Genomic DNA, 14,711 nt, shown 5'->3' with positions numbered 1-14,711 from the left:
ATATACCTGGGTTAGACCACACTGGGAACACCGTGCACAGTTCTGGTCTCCATATACCTGGGTTAGACCACACTGGGAGCACCGTGCACAGTTCTGGTCTCCATATACCTGGGTTAGACCACACTGGGAGCACCGTGCACAGTTCTGGTCTCAATATTACAAAAATGGATATAGAGACACTGGAGAAGGTGTACCAATGGTTTACAAGGATGATACCAGAACTGAGAGGGTTATAACTGTCAGGAAAGACTGAATTGGCCAGAGTTCTTCTGTCAAGAATAGAGAAGGCCGAGAGGTGACCTGATAGAGGTCTTAAAATTATGAAAGGGTTCGATAGGGGTAGATGTAGAGAAGATGTTCCCACTTGTGGGGGAGACGAGAACTAGGGGGCCATCAATATCAGACAGTCACTGATAAATCCAATGGGGAATTCAGGAGAAACCTCTTTACCCAGAGCGGGGTGAGAATGTGGAACTCACTGCCACAGGGAGGGGTTGAGGCGAATAGTATCGATGGATTTAAGGGGAGGCTGGATAGACACATGAGGGGGGGAAAGGGAATAGAGGGATATGGTGATGGAGAGGGATGGGAGGGGGCTGGTGTGGAGTTTAACCCCGGGACGGAGCGATGGGCCCAATGGCCTGTTTCTGGGCTGTACAGTCTGTACGAGGTGCGTTGGTAGGGATGGTTTATGATTTAGGGATCTAGCAGAGATATCAGTGGGGGTGATATGAACCTAACGCGAGCCGCCCTTTCACAACCCGCTGACTTCCAGGGCGAGTCAGGTTAACAATACCATTCCGACCCCGGGAAACCTTGGTACAATCGGCAAGCACGGTATACTCTCGGACTTACCGACGAAGCAATGAGACGCCAGCGATTCCGTCAGGCTTTCATCGGAGGTGATGTCGTACTTGGCCCCAGAATCTTCGACCTGCAAAAAGAATAACAGGGGCAGTTTCAGCTCACGCTCTCTCTGTCGGAGGGGCAGTGCTGAGGGAGTGCCACACTGTCGGAGGGGCAGTACTGAGGGAGAGCCGTACTGCGCTGTTGGAAGGGCAGTACTGAGGGAGCGCCGCACTGTCGGAGGGGCAGTACTGAGGGAGTGCCACACTGTCGGAGGGGCGATACTGAGGGAGCGCCGCACTGTCGGAGGGGCAGTACTGAGGGAGTGCCACACTGTCGGAGGGGCGATACTGAGGGAGTGCCACACTGTCGGAGGGGCGATACTGAGGGAGCGCCGCACTGTCGGAGGGGCGATACTGAGGGAGCGCCGCACTGTCGGAGGGGCAGTACTGAGGGAGTGCCACACTGTCGGAGGGCGGTGCTGAGGGAGCGCCACACTGTCGGAGGGGCGATACTGAGGGAGCGCCGCACTGTCGGAGGGGCAGTACTGAGGGAGCGCCGCACTGTCGGAGGGGCAGTACTGAGGGAGCGCCACACTGTCGGAGGGCCGATACTGAGGGAGCGCCGCACTGTCGGAGGGGCAGTACTGAGGGAGAGCCGTACTGCGCTGTTGGAGGGGCAGTACTGAGGGAGCGCCGCACTGTCGGAGGGGCAGTACTGAGGGAGCGCTGCACTGTCGGAGGGGCAGTACTGAGGGAGAGCCGTACTGCGCTGTTGGAGGGGCAGTACTGAGGGAGCGCCGCACTGTCGGAGGGGCAGTACTGAGGGAGTGCCGCACTGTCGGAGGGGCAGTACTGAGGGAGTGCCGCACTGTCAGAGGGGCAGTACTGAGGGAGTGCCGCACTGTCGGAGGGGCGATACTGAGGGAGCGCCGCACTGTCGGAGGGGCAGTACTGAGGGAGCGCCACACTGTCGGAGGGGCAGTACTGAGGGAGTGCCGCACTGTCGGAGGGGCAGTACTGAGGGAGTGCCGCACTGTCGGAGGGGCAGTACTGAGGGAGTGCCGCACTGTCGGAGGGGCAGTACTGAGGGAGTGCCGCACTGTCGGAGGGGCGGTACTGAGGGAGCGCCGCACTGTCGGAGGGGCAGTACTGAGGGAGTGCCGCACTGTCGGAGGGGCGGTACTGAGGGAGCGCCGCACTGTCAGAGGGGCAGTACTGAGGGAGTGCCGCACTGTCGGAGGGGCAGTACTGAGGGAGCGCCGCACTGTCGGAGGGGCGGTACTGAGGGAGCGCCGCACTGTCGGAGGGGCAGTGCTGAGGGAGCGCGGCACTGTCGGAGGGGCATTACTGAGGGAGCGCGGCACTGTCGGAGGGGCGGTACTGAGGGAGCGCGGCACTGTCAGAGGGGCAGTACTGAGGGAGCGCCGCACTGTCGGAGGGGTAGTACTGAGGGAGCGCGGCACTGATATTTCTGCCCTGGCCACTCCTCAGTGCCGAGAGCTGACGTCTAACAAAGAAGAAGGTTCACTCGGTTGATTCTGGGGATGAGGATAGGTTGAGTAGGTTGGGTCTATACACATTGGAATTCAGAAAAATGAGAGATGATCAGATCAGCCATGAACTTATTGAATGGCGGAACAGGCTCGAGGGGCCAAATGGCCAACTCCTGCTCCTGTTTATTATGTTGTTATATTCTTAACCTTCAGGTGCGCCTGTTTGGGACTCTTGCTCAGAGGGAAGCACAGGCCCCTGGTTACGCCTCCACCACTACTCCTCAGCAGCCTCGTTCTATCCGTTAGCAATGCCACAGGGCCCTGTTCCAATGGCGGGCTAGACCACGGGAGCCTGCACCATCCACGAGCAACACCATGGGGCCATGCTCCATCCCTGAGCAACACCACGGGGCCCTGCTCCATCCCTGAGTAACACCATGGGGCCGTGCTCCATCCCTGAGTAACACCACGGGGCCCTGCTCCATCCCTGAGCAACACCACGGGGCCGTGCTCCATCCCTGAGTAACACCACGGGACCCTGCTCCATCCCTGAGCAACACCACGGGGCCCTGCTCCATCCCTGAGCAACACCACGGGACCCTGCTCCATCCCTGAGCAACACCACGGGACCCTGCTCCATCCCTGAGCAACACCACGGGACCCTGCTCCATCCGTGAGTAACACCACGGGACCCTGCTCCATCCCTGAGTAACACCACGGGACCCTGCTCCATCCCTGAGTAACACCACGGGACCCTGCTCCATCCGTGAGCAACACCACGCGACCCTGCTCCATCCCTGAGTAACACCACGGGACCCTGCTCCATCCCTGAGTAACACCACGCGACCCTGCTCCATCCCTGAGTAACACCACGGGACCCTGCTCCATCCGTGAGTAACACCACGGGACCCTGCTCCATCCCTGAGTAACACCACGGGACCCTGCTCCATCCCTGAGTAACACCACGGGACCCTGCTCCATCCCTGAGTAACACCACGGGACCCTGCTCCATCCCTGAGCAACACCACGGGACCCTGCTCCATCCCTGAGCAAAGCCACGCGACCCTGCTCCATCCCTGAGCAACACCACGGGACCCTGCTCCATCCCTGAGCAACACCACGGGACCCTGCTCCATCCCTGAGCAACACCACGGGACCCTGCTCCATCCCTGAGCAACACCACGGGACCCTGCTCCATCCGTGAGCAACACCACGGGACCCTGCTCCATCCCTGAGCAACACCACGGGACCCTGCTCCATCCGAGAGTAACACCACGGGACTCTGCTCCATCCCTGAGCAACACCACGGGACCCTGCTCCATCCCTGAGCAACACCACGGGACCCTGCTCCATCCCTGAGTAACACCACGGGACCCTGCTCCATCCCTGAGCAAAGCCATGGGACGCTGCTCCATCCCTGAGCAACACCACGGGACCCTGCTCCAACCGTGAGTAACACCACGGGACCCTGCTCCATCCCTCAGTAACACCACGGGACCCTGCTCCATCCCTGAGTAACACCACGGGACCCTGCTCCATCCCTGAGTAACACCACGGGACCCTGATATCTCTCTCTGTGTGAGGCCAATCTAACGGGAGCCCATCACCTTCTCCAACTGATGGATGTCTTCGCTGGAGCGGAGGTGATTGACGGTCTGGGCCCTCGCGTCATCCGGCGAGCGTCCAGCGAGACGCTGGTGGCCGACCAGTCCGTTCCTCTGGTGGTAAAGCTTGGCCTCGCCCCCCAGGCTTGGGCCATTGGTCAGTGCGCACTCCTTCCCATCAACCCTGTAGTCATGGTAACAAGAACGTGAAAGAGATACACATAGACATCCTCCAATACCGCCAGCTATACTACCAATTAGATTATCTACCGCCCAAGCTCTGCTCTTCACGTTCACTTAGCTCAGCTCATCCGCTGCTGAAACCCTCGCCTGTGACCTTTGTTACCTCCAGACTCGACTATCCCAGTGTTCCCCTGTCCGGCCAATCATCTTCCATCATTCGTAAACATCACTTCATCCAAAACCCTGCTGCCCCCCGTGTCCTAACTCGCACCGAGTCCCACTCACCCATCACCCCCTGTGCTCACTGCCCCCGTGTCCTAACTCACACCCAGTCCCGCTCACTCATCACCCCCTGTGTTCACTGACCCCGTGTCCTAACTCGCACCGAGTCCCACTCACCCATCACCCCCTGTGCTCACTGCCCCCGTGTCCTAACTCGCACCGAGTCCCACTCACCCATCACCCCCTGTGCTCGCTGACCCCGTGTCCTAACTCACACCGAGTCCCGCTCACCCATCACCCCCTGTGCTCGCTGACCCCGTGTCCTAACTCGCACCGAGTCCCGTTCACCCATCACCCCCTGTGCTCACTGCCCCCGTGTCCTAACTCGCACCGAGTCCCGCTCACCCATCACCCCCTGTGCTCACTGCCCCGTGTCCTAACTCGCACCGAGTCCCACTCACCCATCACCCCCTGTGCTCACTGCCCCCGTGTCCTAACTCACACCCAGTCCCACTCACCCATCACCCCCTGTGCACACTGCCCCCGTGTCCTAACTCGCACCGAGTCCCACTCACCCATCACCCCCTGTGCTCACTGAACCGTGTCCTAACTCGCACCGAGTCCCGCTCACCCACCACCCCCTGTGCTCACTGACCCGTGTCCTAACTCACACCCAGTCCCGCTCACCCATCACCCCCTGTGCTCACTGCCCCCGTGTCCTAACTCGCACCGAGTCCCGCTCACCCATCACCCCCTGTGCTCACTGCCCCGTGTCCTAACTCGCACCGAGTCCCACTCACCCATCACCCCCTGTGCTCACTGCCCCCGTGTCCTAACTCACACCCAGTCCCACTCACCCATCACCCCCTGTGCTCACTGACCCCGTGTCCTAACTCGCACCGAGTCCCACTCACCCATCACCCCCAGTGCTCACTGACCCCGTGTCCTAACTCTAACCGAGTCCCACTCACCCATCACCCCCTGTGCTCACTGACCCCGTGTCCTAACTCGCACCGAGTCCCACTCACCCATCACCCCCTGTGCTCACTGCCCCCGTGTCCTAACTCGCACCGAGTCCCACTCACCCATCACCCCCTGTGCTCACTGCCCCGTGTCCTAACTCGCACCGAGTTCCGCTCACCCATCACCCCCTGTGCTCACTGACCCCGTGTCCTAACTCGCAACAAGTCCCACTCACCCATTACCCCCTGTGCTCACTGACCCGTGTCCTAACTCGCACCGAGTCCCGCTCACCCATCACCCCCTGTGCTCACTGCCCCGTGTCCTAACTCACACCGAGTCCCACTCACCCATCACCCCCTGTGCTCACTGCCCTGTGTCCTAACTCGCACCGAGTCCCACTCACCCATCACCCCCTGTGCTCACTGACCCCGTGTCCTAACTCGCACCGAGTCCCGCTCACCCATCACCCCCTGTGCTCACTGACCCCGTGTCCTAACTCACACCCAGTCCCGCTCACCCATCACCTCCTGTGCTCACTGACCCCGTGTCCTAACTCACACCATGTCCCACTCACCCATCACCCCCTGTGCTATCTGACCTACATTGGCTCCCGATCCGGCAATGCCTCGATTTCAAAATTCTCATCCTTGTTTACAAAACCATCCATGGCCTCCTCGCTCCCTCCCCATCTCTGTAGCCTCCTCCAACCCCTACACTCCTCCCTATCTCTGTAGCCTCCTCCAACCCCTACACTCCTCCCTATCTCTGTAGCCTCCTCCAGCCCCGACACTCCTCCCTATCTCTGTAACCTCCTCCAGCCCCTACACCTCTCCCTATCTCTGTAGCCTCCTCCAGCCCCTACACTCCTCCCTATCTCTGTAACCTCCTCCAGCCCCTACACCCCTCCCTATCTCTGTAACCTACTCCAGCCCCTACACCCTTCCCTATCTCTGTAACCTCCACCAGCCCCTATACCCCTCCCTATCTCGAACCTCCTCCAACCCCTACACCCCTCCCTATCTCTGTAACCTCCTCCAGCCCCTACACCCCTCCCTATCTCTATAACCTTCTCCAGCCCCTACACTCCTCCCTATCTCTGTAACCTCCTCCAGCTCCTACACCCCTCCCTATCTCTGTAATCTCCTCCAGTCCCGAAACCCCTCCCTATTTCTGTAACCTCCTCCAGCCCCTACACCCCTCCCTATCTCTGTAACCTCCTCCAGCCCCTACACCCCTCCCTATCTCTGTAACCCCCTCCAGCCCCTACACCCCACCCTATCTCTGTAACCTCCTCCAGCCCCTACACTCCTCCCTATTTCTGTAACCTCCCCCAGCCCCTACACCCCACCCTATCTCTGTAACCTCCAGCCCCTACACCCCTCCCTATCTCTGTAACCCCCTCCAGCCCCTACACCCCTCCCTATTTCTGTAACCTCCAGCCCCTACACCCCTCCCTGAGATCTATGTGCCCCTCCAATTCTGGTCCCCAAGTTCTGGAACTCCCTCCCTAACCTCTACGCCTCTCTCTCCTCCTGTAGAACCATCCATTATAACAGTCGGGAGAGAGTGAACAGGCCGGGCCTTTCTTCTCTAGAAACGAGAAGGCCGAGAGGTGACCTGATAGAGGTCTTTCAAAGTGTGAAGGGGGTTCGATAGGGTCGACGTAGAGAAGATGTTTCCACTTGTGGGGAGAGACCAGAACTAGGGGCCACCAATATCAGACAGTCACTAATAAACCCAGTGGGGAATTCAGGAGAAACTTCTTTCCCCAGAGCGGGGTGAGAATGTGGAACTCGCTGCCACAGGGAGGGGTTGAAGGTCATGTGATGCGACCTACAGGAATTGGTTGAACCAGTGTTGGCCAGCCTGTGGAGGAGGTGTGGGGGGAATGGGGGTAATTGGGAGGAAATGGCCCCTTTATCGCTTGTGTCGAACCACAGAAATTTACAGCACGTAAGGAGGCCATTTCGGCCCATCGTGTCTGTGCCGGCCGGCCAAGAGCTACCCAGCCTAATCCCACTTTCCCGCTCTCGGTCCGTAGCCCTGTAGGTTACAGCACTTCAAGCGCACATCCAAATGTGGTGAGGGTTTCTGCCTCTACCACCCTTTCAGGCCGTGAGTTCCACCCCAGACCCCCACCACCCTGTGGGTGAAGACATTTCTCCTCAAATCCCCTCTAAACCTCCCCCCAATTACTTTCAATCTGTGCCCCCTGGTTGTTGACCCCTCTGCCAAGGGAAACAGGTCCTTCCTATCCACTCTATCCAGGCCCCTCATCATTTTATACACCTCAATCAGGTCTCCCCTCAGCCTCCTCTGTTCCAAAGAAATCAACCCCAGCCTATCCAATCTTTCCTCATCGCTAAAATTCTCCAGTCCCAGGCAACATCCTGGTAAATCTCCTCTGTACCCTCTCCAGTGCAACATCCTGGTAAATCTCCTCTGCACCTTCTCCAGTGCAACATCCTGGTAAATCTCCTCTGTACCCTCTCCAGTGTAACATCCTGGTAAATCTCCTCTGCACCCTCTCCAGTGCAACATCCTGGTAAATCCCCTCTGTACCCTCTCCAGTGCAACATCCTGGTAAATCTCCTCTGTACCCTCTCCAGTGCAACATCCTGGTAAATCTCCTCTGTACCCTCTCCAGTGCAACATCCTGGTAAATCTCCTCTGCACCCTCTCCAGTACAACATCCTGGTAAATCTCCTCTGTACCCTCTCCAGTTCAACATCCTGGTAAATCTCCTCTGTACCCTCTCCAGTGCAACATCCTGGTAAATCTCCTCTGCACCCTCTCCAGTGCAACATCCTGGTAAATCTCCTCTGCACCCTCTCCAGTGCAACATCCTGGTAAATCTCCTCTGTACCCTCTCCAGTTCAACATCCTGGTAAATCTCCTCTGTACCCTCTCCAGTGCAACATCCTGGTAAATCTCCTCTGTACCCTCTCCAGTGCAACATCCTGGTAAATCTCCTCTGCACCCTCTCCAGTACAACATCCTGGTAAATCTCCTCTGTACCCTCTCCAGTTCAACATCCTGGTAAATCTCCTCTGTACCCTCTCCAGTGCAACATCCTGGTAAATCTCCTCTGCACCCTCTCCAGTGCAACATCCTGGTAAATCTCCTCTGCACCCTCTCCAGTGCAACATCCTGGTAAATCTCCTCTGTACCCTCTCCAGTGCAACATCCTGGTAAATCTCCTCTGCACCCTCTCCAGTGCAACATCCTGGTAAATCTCCTCTGCACCCTCTCCAGTGCAACATCCTGGTAAATCTCCTCTGTACCCTCTCCAGTGCAACATCCTGGTAAATCTCCTCTGTACCCTCTCCAGTGCAACATCTTGGTAAATCTCCTCTGTACCCTCTCCAGTGCAACATCCTGGTAAATCTCCTCTGTACCCTCTCCAGTGCAACATCCTGGTAAATCTCCTCTGTACCCTCTCCAGTGCAACATCCTGGTAAACCTCCTCTGTACCCTCTCCAGTGCAACATCCTGGTAAATCTCCTCTGTACCCTCTCCAGTGCAACATCCTGGTAAATCTCCTCTGCACCCTCTCCAGTGCAACATCCTGGTAAATCTCCTCTGTACCCTCTCCAGTGCAACATCCTGGTAAACCTCCTCTGTACCCTCTCCAGTGCAACATCCTGGTAAATCTCCTCTGTACCCTCTCCAGTGCAACATCCTGGTAAATCTCCTCTGCACCCTCTCCAGTGCAACATCCTGGTAAATCTCCTCTGCACCCTCTCCAGTGCAACATCCTGGTAAATCTCCTCTGTACCCTCTCCAGTGCAACATCCTGGTAAATCTCCTCTGTACCCTCTCCAGTGCAACATCCTGGTAAATCTCCTCTGCACCCTCTCCAGTGCAACATCCTGGTAAATCTCCTCTGTACCCTCTCCAGTGCAACATCCTGGTAAATCTCCTCTGTACCCTCTCCAGTGCAACATCCTGGTAAATCTCCTCTGCACTCTCTCCAGTACAATCACCTCCTTCCTGTAATGTGGTGACCAGAACTGCACGCAGTAGTCCAGCTGTGGCCTAACCAGTGTTTTATACAGTTCAAGCATAATCCTCCCTGCTCTTGTATTCCATGCCTCGGCCAATAAAGGCAAGTATTCCGTATGCCTTCTTAATCACCTTATCGCGGGGGGGTGGAGGGAACAATGGGGGGACTGGGGGAAGTGGGGGGGACTGGGGGAATGGGGGGGAGTGGCGGAAATGGGGGGGAGTATGGGGAAGTGGGGGGAAGGGGGGGGAGTGGGGGAAATGGGGGGGAGTATGGGGAAGTGGGGGGGAATGGGGGGGAGTGGGGGGAATGGGGGGGAGTATGGGGAAGGGGGGGAATGGGGTAATGGGGGGTGGAGACAAGGGGGGAACAGTGGCCTCCTTTACCTGTTAAGTAGCTGTTGCATGAAGCTGTCGTTCCCCGCTCCTCTCAGACCGATGGGGCCTTCATCCATCGCCTCCTCCTCCCTGGCCCCGAACCCGCCTGGTGCTGGCCCTCTCGGTGGCCTCTCAGCTCTGGCCCTCCTCCAGCTGTCCTCGGGGAGACCGGTCCGGCCCTCTCGCTCCCGCTCCCGCTCCGCCCTCCTGCCCCCTGCCCCTGGCCTGGCGCCGTTGGCCGTGGGCGAGGCCCGAGGCTTGGGGTCCTTGTCCCCTTCCCCCTGCCCCTCCGCCTCCTCCGTCCCCTCCTCCCTGGGGCCCTCGGCTGGCCGGGCGCCCACCACGATGGCCGGGAGCTTGGACTTGCGGAAGCCGAACCAAGTGGCGATGGACGAGCTGGCCTTGTGCTTGGCCTCGCCGCCCAGCGACCTGTCCTGCAGCCGCTGCATGTTCTCCTCGATCCCCTTCATCACCTTCTCCTCGATGGTGGGCTGGGGGCCGCTGGGGCTGGCCGGGGGCGGGGCGGGCTGCTCGACTGCGGGGGCAGCACCCGCGGCCGCCCCCTTGGGTCTGGGCTCCTCCCGGCCCGCGGGGGGCGCCCGGGGGCCTCCGTCCGCGCCCCTGAAGGGGGCGGGGTGGCCGTCCGCCCGCGAGGGGGATTTGCACGGCAGCTTACTGTGGCCCGCCGGATTGCGGGCTCCCTCGGGCACGCAGGGAGGCTTCCGGCAGGCCGCGGGCGCCTCCGCGGGCGCCGGCGGTGGCGGATTCTCGGCCCGCCCCTTGCCGGCCGGCCTCTCCCCGGCCCCCGGCTTGCCGTTGCCGGGGGGCTTGGGGCGCTCCTGGTTTCGCCGCTCCCCCGCCGCGCCCTCCCCGACCCGCGGGGCGCTGGGGCTCCGGCGCTTGCCGGGGGCGGGCGACTCCTTCCTCCTGCCGCCGAGGGGCGGCTCGAGGCTGCCCGGGGCGGAGGGGGAGGCGGAGGAGGGGGAGGGGCAGGCTCTGGCTTTGGCCGGCCGCACGGCGCACTCCCGGGGCAGGCGGACGGGAGAGGTGGACAGCCCGAGCTCTTTCCTCAGCGAGCGGGGCGAGCGGGGGCCCGGGGGGTCGGAGGCCGCGGGGCCCAGGGTCACGGCCTCCCCGCGGGGCCGCGGCGCGCGCAGGCCGTTCCCGGAGCTGGGGGTCCGGGGGTCCGGGGTGGGCGGGGCCTCGCTGCGGCAGGGGAGGCGGGACCAGCTCCGGGCGGCTCTGGGGGGTCCCGGGGGGCCGCCCTCGACGGCCCCGCCCGCCGGGCGGGAGGGGCGGAGGGAGCGGGAGGGGGAGGGGGGCGGGCTGGGGGCCGGACGCTGCTCCGCAGCCCCCCCGCCCTCGCTCAGGGCCGCGCAGCACCGGGAGCAGCGGCCCGCGTAACGCAGGCAGGAGGGCGGGCCCAGCAGCGCGCCCAGCGCGTTGGCCTCCTTCAGCCTGCGCAGCACCTCCAGGATGTGCCCCTCGTTCTTGAAGATGGCGGGGGCCGGGGCCGGGGCGGGGGCCGGGGCCGGGGCCGGGGCCGGGGCCGGTCCGCACGGCGCCTCGGGGAGCTGGGAGGTCTGTGTCAGCGATCCTCCGCAGTCCGGCTAGGGAGAGACAGAGGGAGAAGGACATTGTAACATCGCTCCCTCTACTGGACGAACAACAGTAACAGCTCCTGTCGTACAGTCACATGGTCACAGTCCTGTTCACTGCCATCTTGTCGTGTGTCGTGGTGTCTAAAGCTATCTCAGGAATTTCACTCAGCTCACTCTCTCCGGGTCTCTCTCTCCCTCTGCCTCGCTCTCTCTCTCTCTGTCTCTCTCTCTCACTCTCTGTGTCTGTCTCTCTCTCTCTCTCTGTCTCTCTCTCTCCCTGTGTGTCTCTCTCTCTGTGTCTCTCTCTGTCTCTCTCTCTCTCTCTCTCTCTGTCTCTCTCTCTCTCTCTCTCTGTCTCTCTCTCTCTCTGTCTCTCTCTCTCCCTGTGTCTCTCTCTCTCTCTCTGTCTCTCTCTCTGTGTGTCTCTCTCTCTCTGTGTCTCTCTCTCTCTCTGTGTCTCTCTCTCTCTCTGTGTCTCTCTCTCTCTCTGTGTCTCTCTCTGTCTCTCTCTCTCTGTCTCTCTCTCCCTGTTTCTCTCTCTCTCTCTGTCTCTCTCTCTCCCTGTGTCTCTCTCTCTCTCTGTGTCTCTCTCTCTCTCTCTCTGTCTCTCTCTCTCTCTCTGTGTCTCTCTCTCTGTGTCTCTCTCTCTGTGTCTCTCTCTCTCTCTCTGTGTCTCTCTCTGTCTCTCTCTCTCTCTGTGTCTCTCTCTCTCTCTGTGTCTCTCTCTCTCTCTCTCTGTGTCTCTCTCTCTCTGTCTCTCTCTCTGTCTGTCTCTGTCTCTCTCTCTCTGTCTCTCTCTCTCTCTCTCTCTCTCTGTGTGTGTCTCTCTCTGTCTCTCTGTCTCACTCTCTGTGTCTCTCTGTCTCTCTCTCGCTGTCTCTCTCTCTCTCTCTGTCTCTCTCGCTGTCTCTCTCTCTCTGTCTCTCTCACTCTCTCTGTCTCTCTCTCTCTCTCTCTCTCTGTCTCTCCCTGATCCTGTCTCTCTCTGGCTCTCTCGCTCTGGCTCGCACTCTCTCTCTCTATCTCTGTCTCTCTCTCTCTCTCTTTCTCTCTCACTGTGTCTCTCACTCTCACTCTACCTCACACTCTCTGTTACTCGCTCTCTCTCACTGTGTCTCTCTCACTCACTCTCTGTCTCTCTCTCTCACTCTGTTGCTCACTCTGTCTCTCTCTCTCTCTCTCTATCTCTCTCTCACTCTGTGCCTCTCTCTCTCAGTGTCTCTCTCACTCTGTCTCGCTCTCTCACTCTGTCGCTCACTCTGTCTCTCTCTCTCTCTCTCTCTCTCAGTGTCTCTCTCACTCTGTGCCTCTCTCTCTCTCAGTGTCTCTCTCACTCTGTCTCGCTCTCTCACTCTGTCGCTCACTCTGTCTCTCTCTCTCTCTCTCAGTGTCTCTCTCACTCTGTGTTGCTCTCTGTCTGTCTGTGTCTCTCTAGAGAGAGAGAGAAATTGCCAGCCCAGGTACAATGGGCCCAGTGACCTTTTCCTGTACTGGCCGGTGTAATGTATTTGCTTCATGGGTTCTTTGCTGAAGAATTCTTGGCAACACATCGCTATTAAGAACTAGTTGGTTTATTAGCAAAGGTTTAACAATCACACGACACATTACTGGTTCATCCACCAGGCTCACAACCACCTGCCCCATCGTGGATCCCCCGAACCCAACTGGCTGGGGTTTTATTGAGTCTTGTGAACATCACGTGACTGGCTAAGCCCCTCCCAACACAACAGCTTTACAAACCTGTGAGCCTATATTACATTCAGTGCCGTGACTTATACAGCCCCTTTAACCTGGTCAAGAAAGTGTCCCGAGGTGTTGCTGGAGCGTAAATCAAAGACTGCATCAACATCAAGCTGTAGAACGTACAGCTCAGAAACAGGGCCATTGGGCCCAACACTCCGTGCCGGGGTTAAACCCCACTCGAGCCCCCTCCCACCCCTCTCCATCTCACCCCATCACCATATCCCTCTATCCCTTTCCCCCCCATGTGTTTATCCAGCCTCCCCTTAACTACATCGATACTATTCACCTCGACTCCTCCCTGTGGCAGCGAGTCCCACATTCTCACCCCGCTCTGGGTAAAGAGGTTTCTCCTGAATTCCCCATTGGGTTTATCAGTGACTGTCTGATATTGGTGGCCCCTAGTTCTGGTCTCCCCCACAAGTGGCAACATCTTCTCTACGTCTACCCTATCGAACCCCCGTCAATAATTGTAAAGACCTCTATCAGGTCACACCTCGCCTGCTCTTACCCAGAGAATGGAGCCCCCTATTCAGATTGCAGGAGGTATTAGAGCAGGTGACCACAGGTTTGGTCAAAGAGCTCGTTTTATTCAGGGGGGGGTCATTATCAAGACCCTTTTTAAAGGCCCCGTCTGCTCTCTCAGGTGGACGTAAAAGATTCCAGCGCACTATTTGGAAGAAGAGCAGGGGGAGTTCTCCCCGGTGTCCTGGGGCCAATATTTATCCCTTAACCAACGTCACTAAAACAGATTAACTGGTCATTTATCACTTTCCTGTTTGTGGGAGCTTGCTGTGCACAATTTGGCTGCCCCTCCGACAGTGCGGCACTCCCTCAGTACCGCCCCTCCGACAGTGCAGCACTCCCTCAGTACCGCCCCTCCGACAGTGCGGCACTCCCTCAGTACTGCCCCTCCGACAGTGCGGCGCTCCCTCAGCACTGCCTCTCCGACAGTGCGGCACTCCCTCAGTACCGCCCCTCCGACAGTGCGGCACTCCCTCAGTACTGCCCCTACGACAGTGCGGCACTCCCTCAGTACCGCCCCTCCGACAGTGCGGCACTCCCTCAGTACCGCCCCTCCGACAGTGCGGCACTCCCTCAGTACTGCCCCTCCGACAGTGCGGCACTCCCTCAGTACCGCCCCTCCGACAGTGCGGCACTCCCTCAGTACTGCCCCTCCGACAGTGCGGCGCTCCCTCAGTACTGCCCCTCCGACAGTGCGGCGCTCCCTCAGTACTGCCCCTCCGACAGTGCGGCACTCCCTCAGTACTGCCCCTCCGACAGTGCGGCACTCCCTCAGTACTGCCCCTCCGACAGTGCGGGGCTCCCTCAGTACTGCCCCTCCGACAATGCGGCGCTCCCTCAGTACCGCCCCTCCGAAAGTGCGGCACTCCCTCAGTACTGCCCCTCCGACAGTGCGGCGCTCCCTCAGTACCGCCCCTCCGAAAGTGCGGCACTCCCTCAGTACTGCCCCTCCGACAGTGCGGGGCTCCCTCAGCCCAGCACTGGGAGTGTCAGCCTGGATATTTTGTGCTCAATTGAACTCACAACCTTCTGACTCAGAGGCGAGGAAGAGAGAGAGAGAGAGAATTCTATCCTCTCTTAGACTTGGTCTGTACTCCAGTTTGCTGTGGGGGGGGTCACATCACATGCTTCGATTGACAGCGCAGGGCT

General features: G+C 59.3%; 1 protein-coding gene across 1 annotated transcript in view; it reads right to left on the bottom strand.

The window, feature by feature from the left end:
* Positions 1–14,711, bottom strand: part of LOC139241087 (nck-associated protein 5-like) — a 50,197-nt gene that overhangs the window by 7,920 nt on the left and 27,566 nt on the right. The window contains exons 6-8 of the mRNA XM_070869776.1: positions 9,706–11,306; positions 3,949–4,129; positions 856–934 (exon numbers count right to left, since the gene is read on the bottom strand). Of these exons, the coding sequence (XP_070725877.1) occupies positions 856–934; positions 3,949–4,129; positions 9,706–11,306 (1,861 nt within the window). The remainder of the gene's footprint in view (positions 1–855; positions 935–3,948; positions 4,130–9,705; positions 11,307–14,711) is intronic.

The sequence above is a fragment of the Pristiophorus japonicus genome, chromosome Y, assembly GCF_044704955.1.
Source record: "Pristiophorus japonicus isolate sPriJap1 chromosome Y, sPriJap1.hap1, whole genome shotgun sequence".
In the NCBI taxonomy this organism is placed as follows: domain Eukaryota; kingdom Metazoa; phylum Chordata; class Chondrichthyes; family Pristiophoridae; genus Pristiophorus; species Pristiophorus japonicus.
The sequence above is the reverse complement of the archived record's forward strand: the minus strand, read 5'-3'. Positions and strand labels throughout refer to the sequence as shown.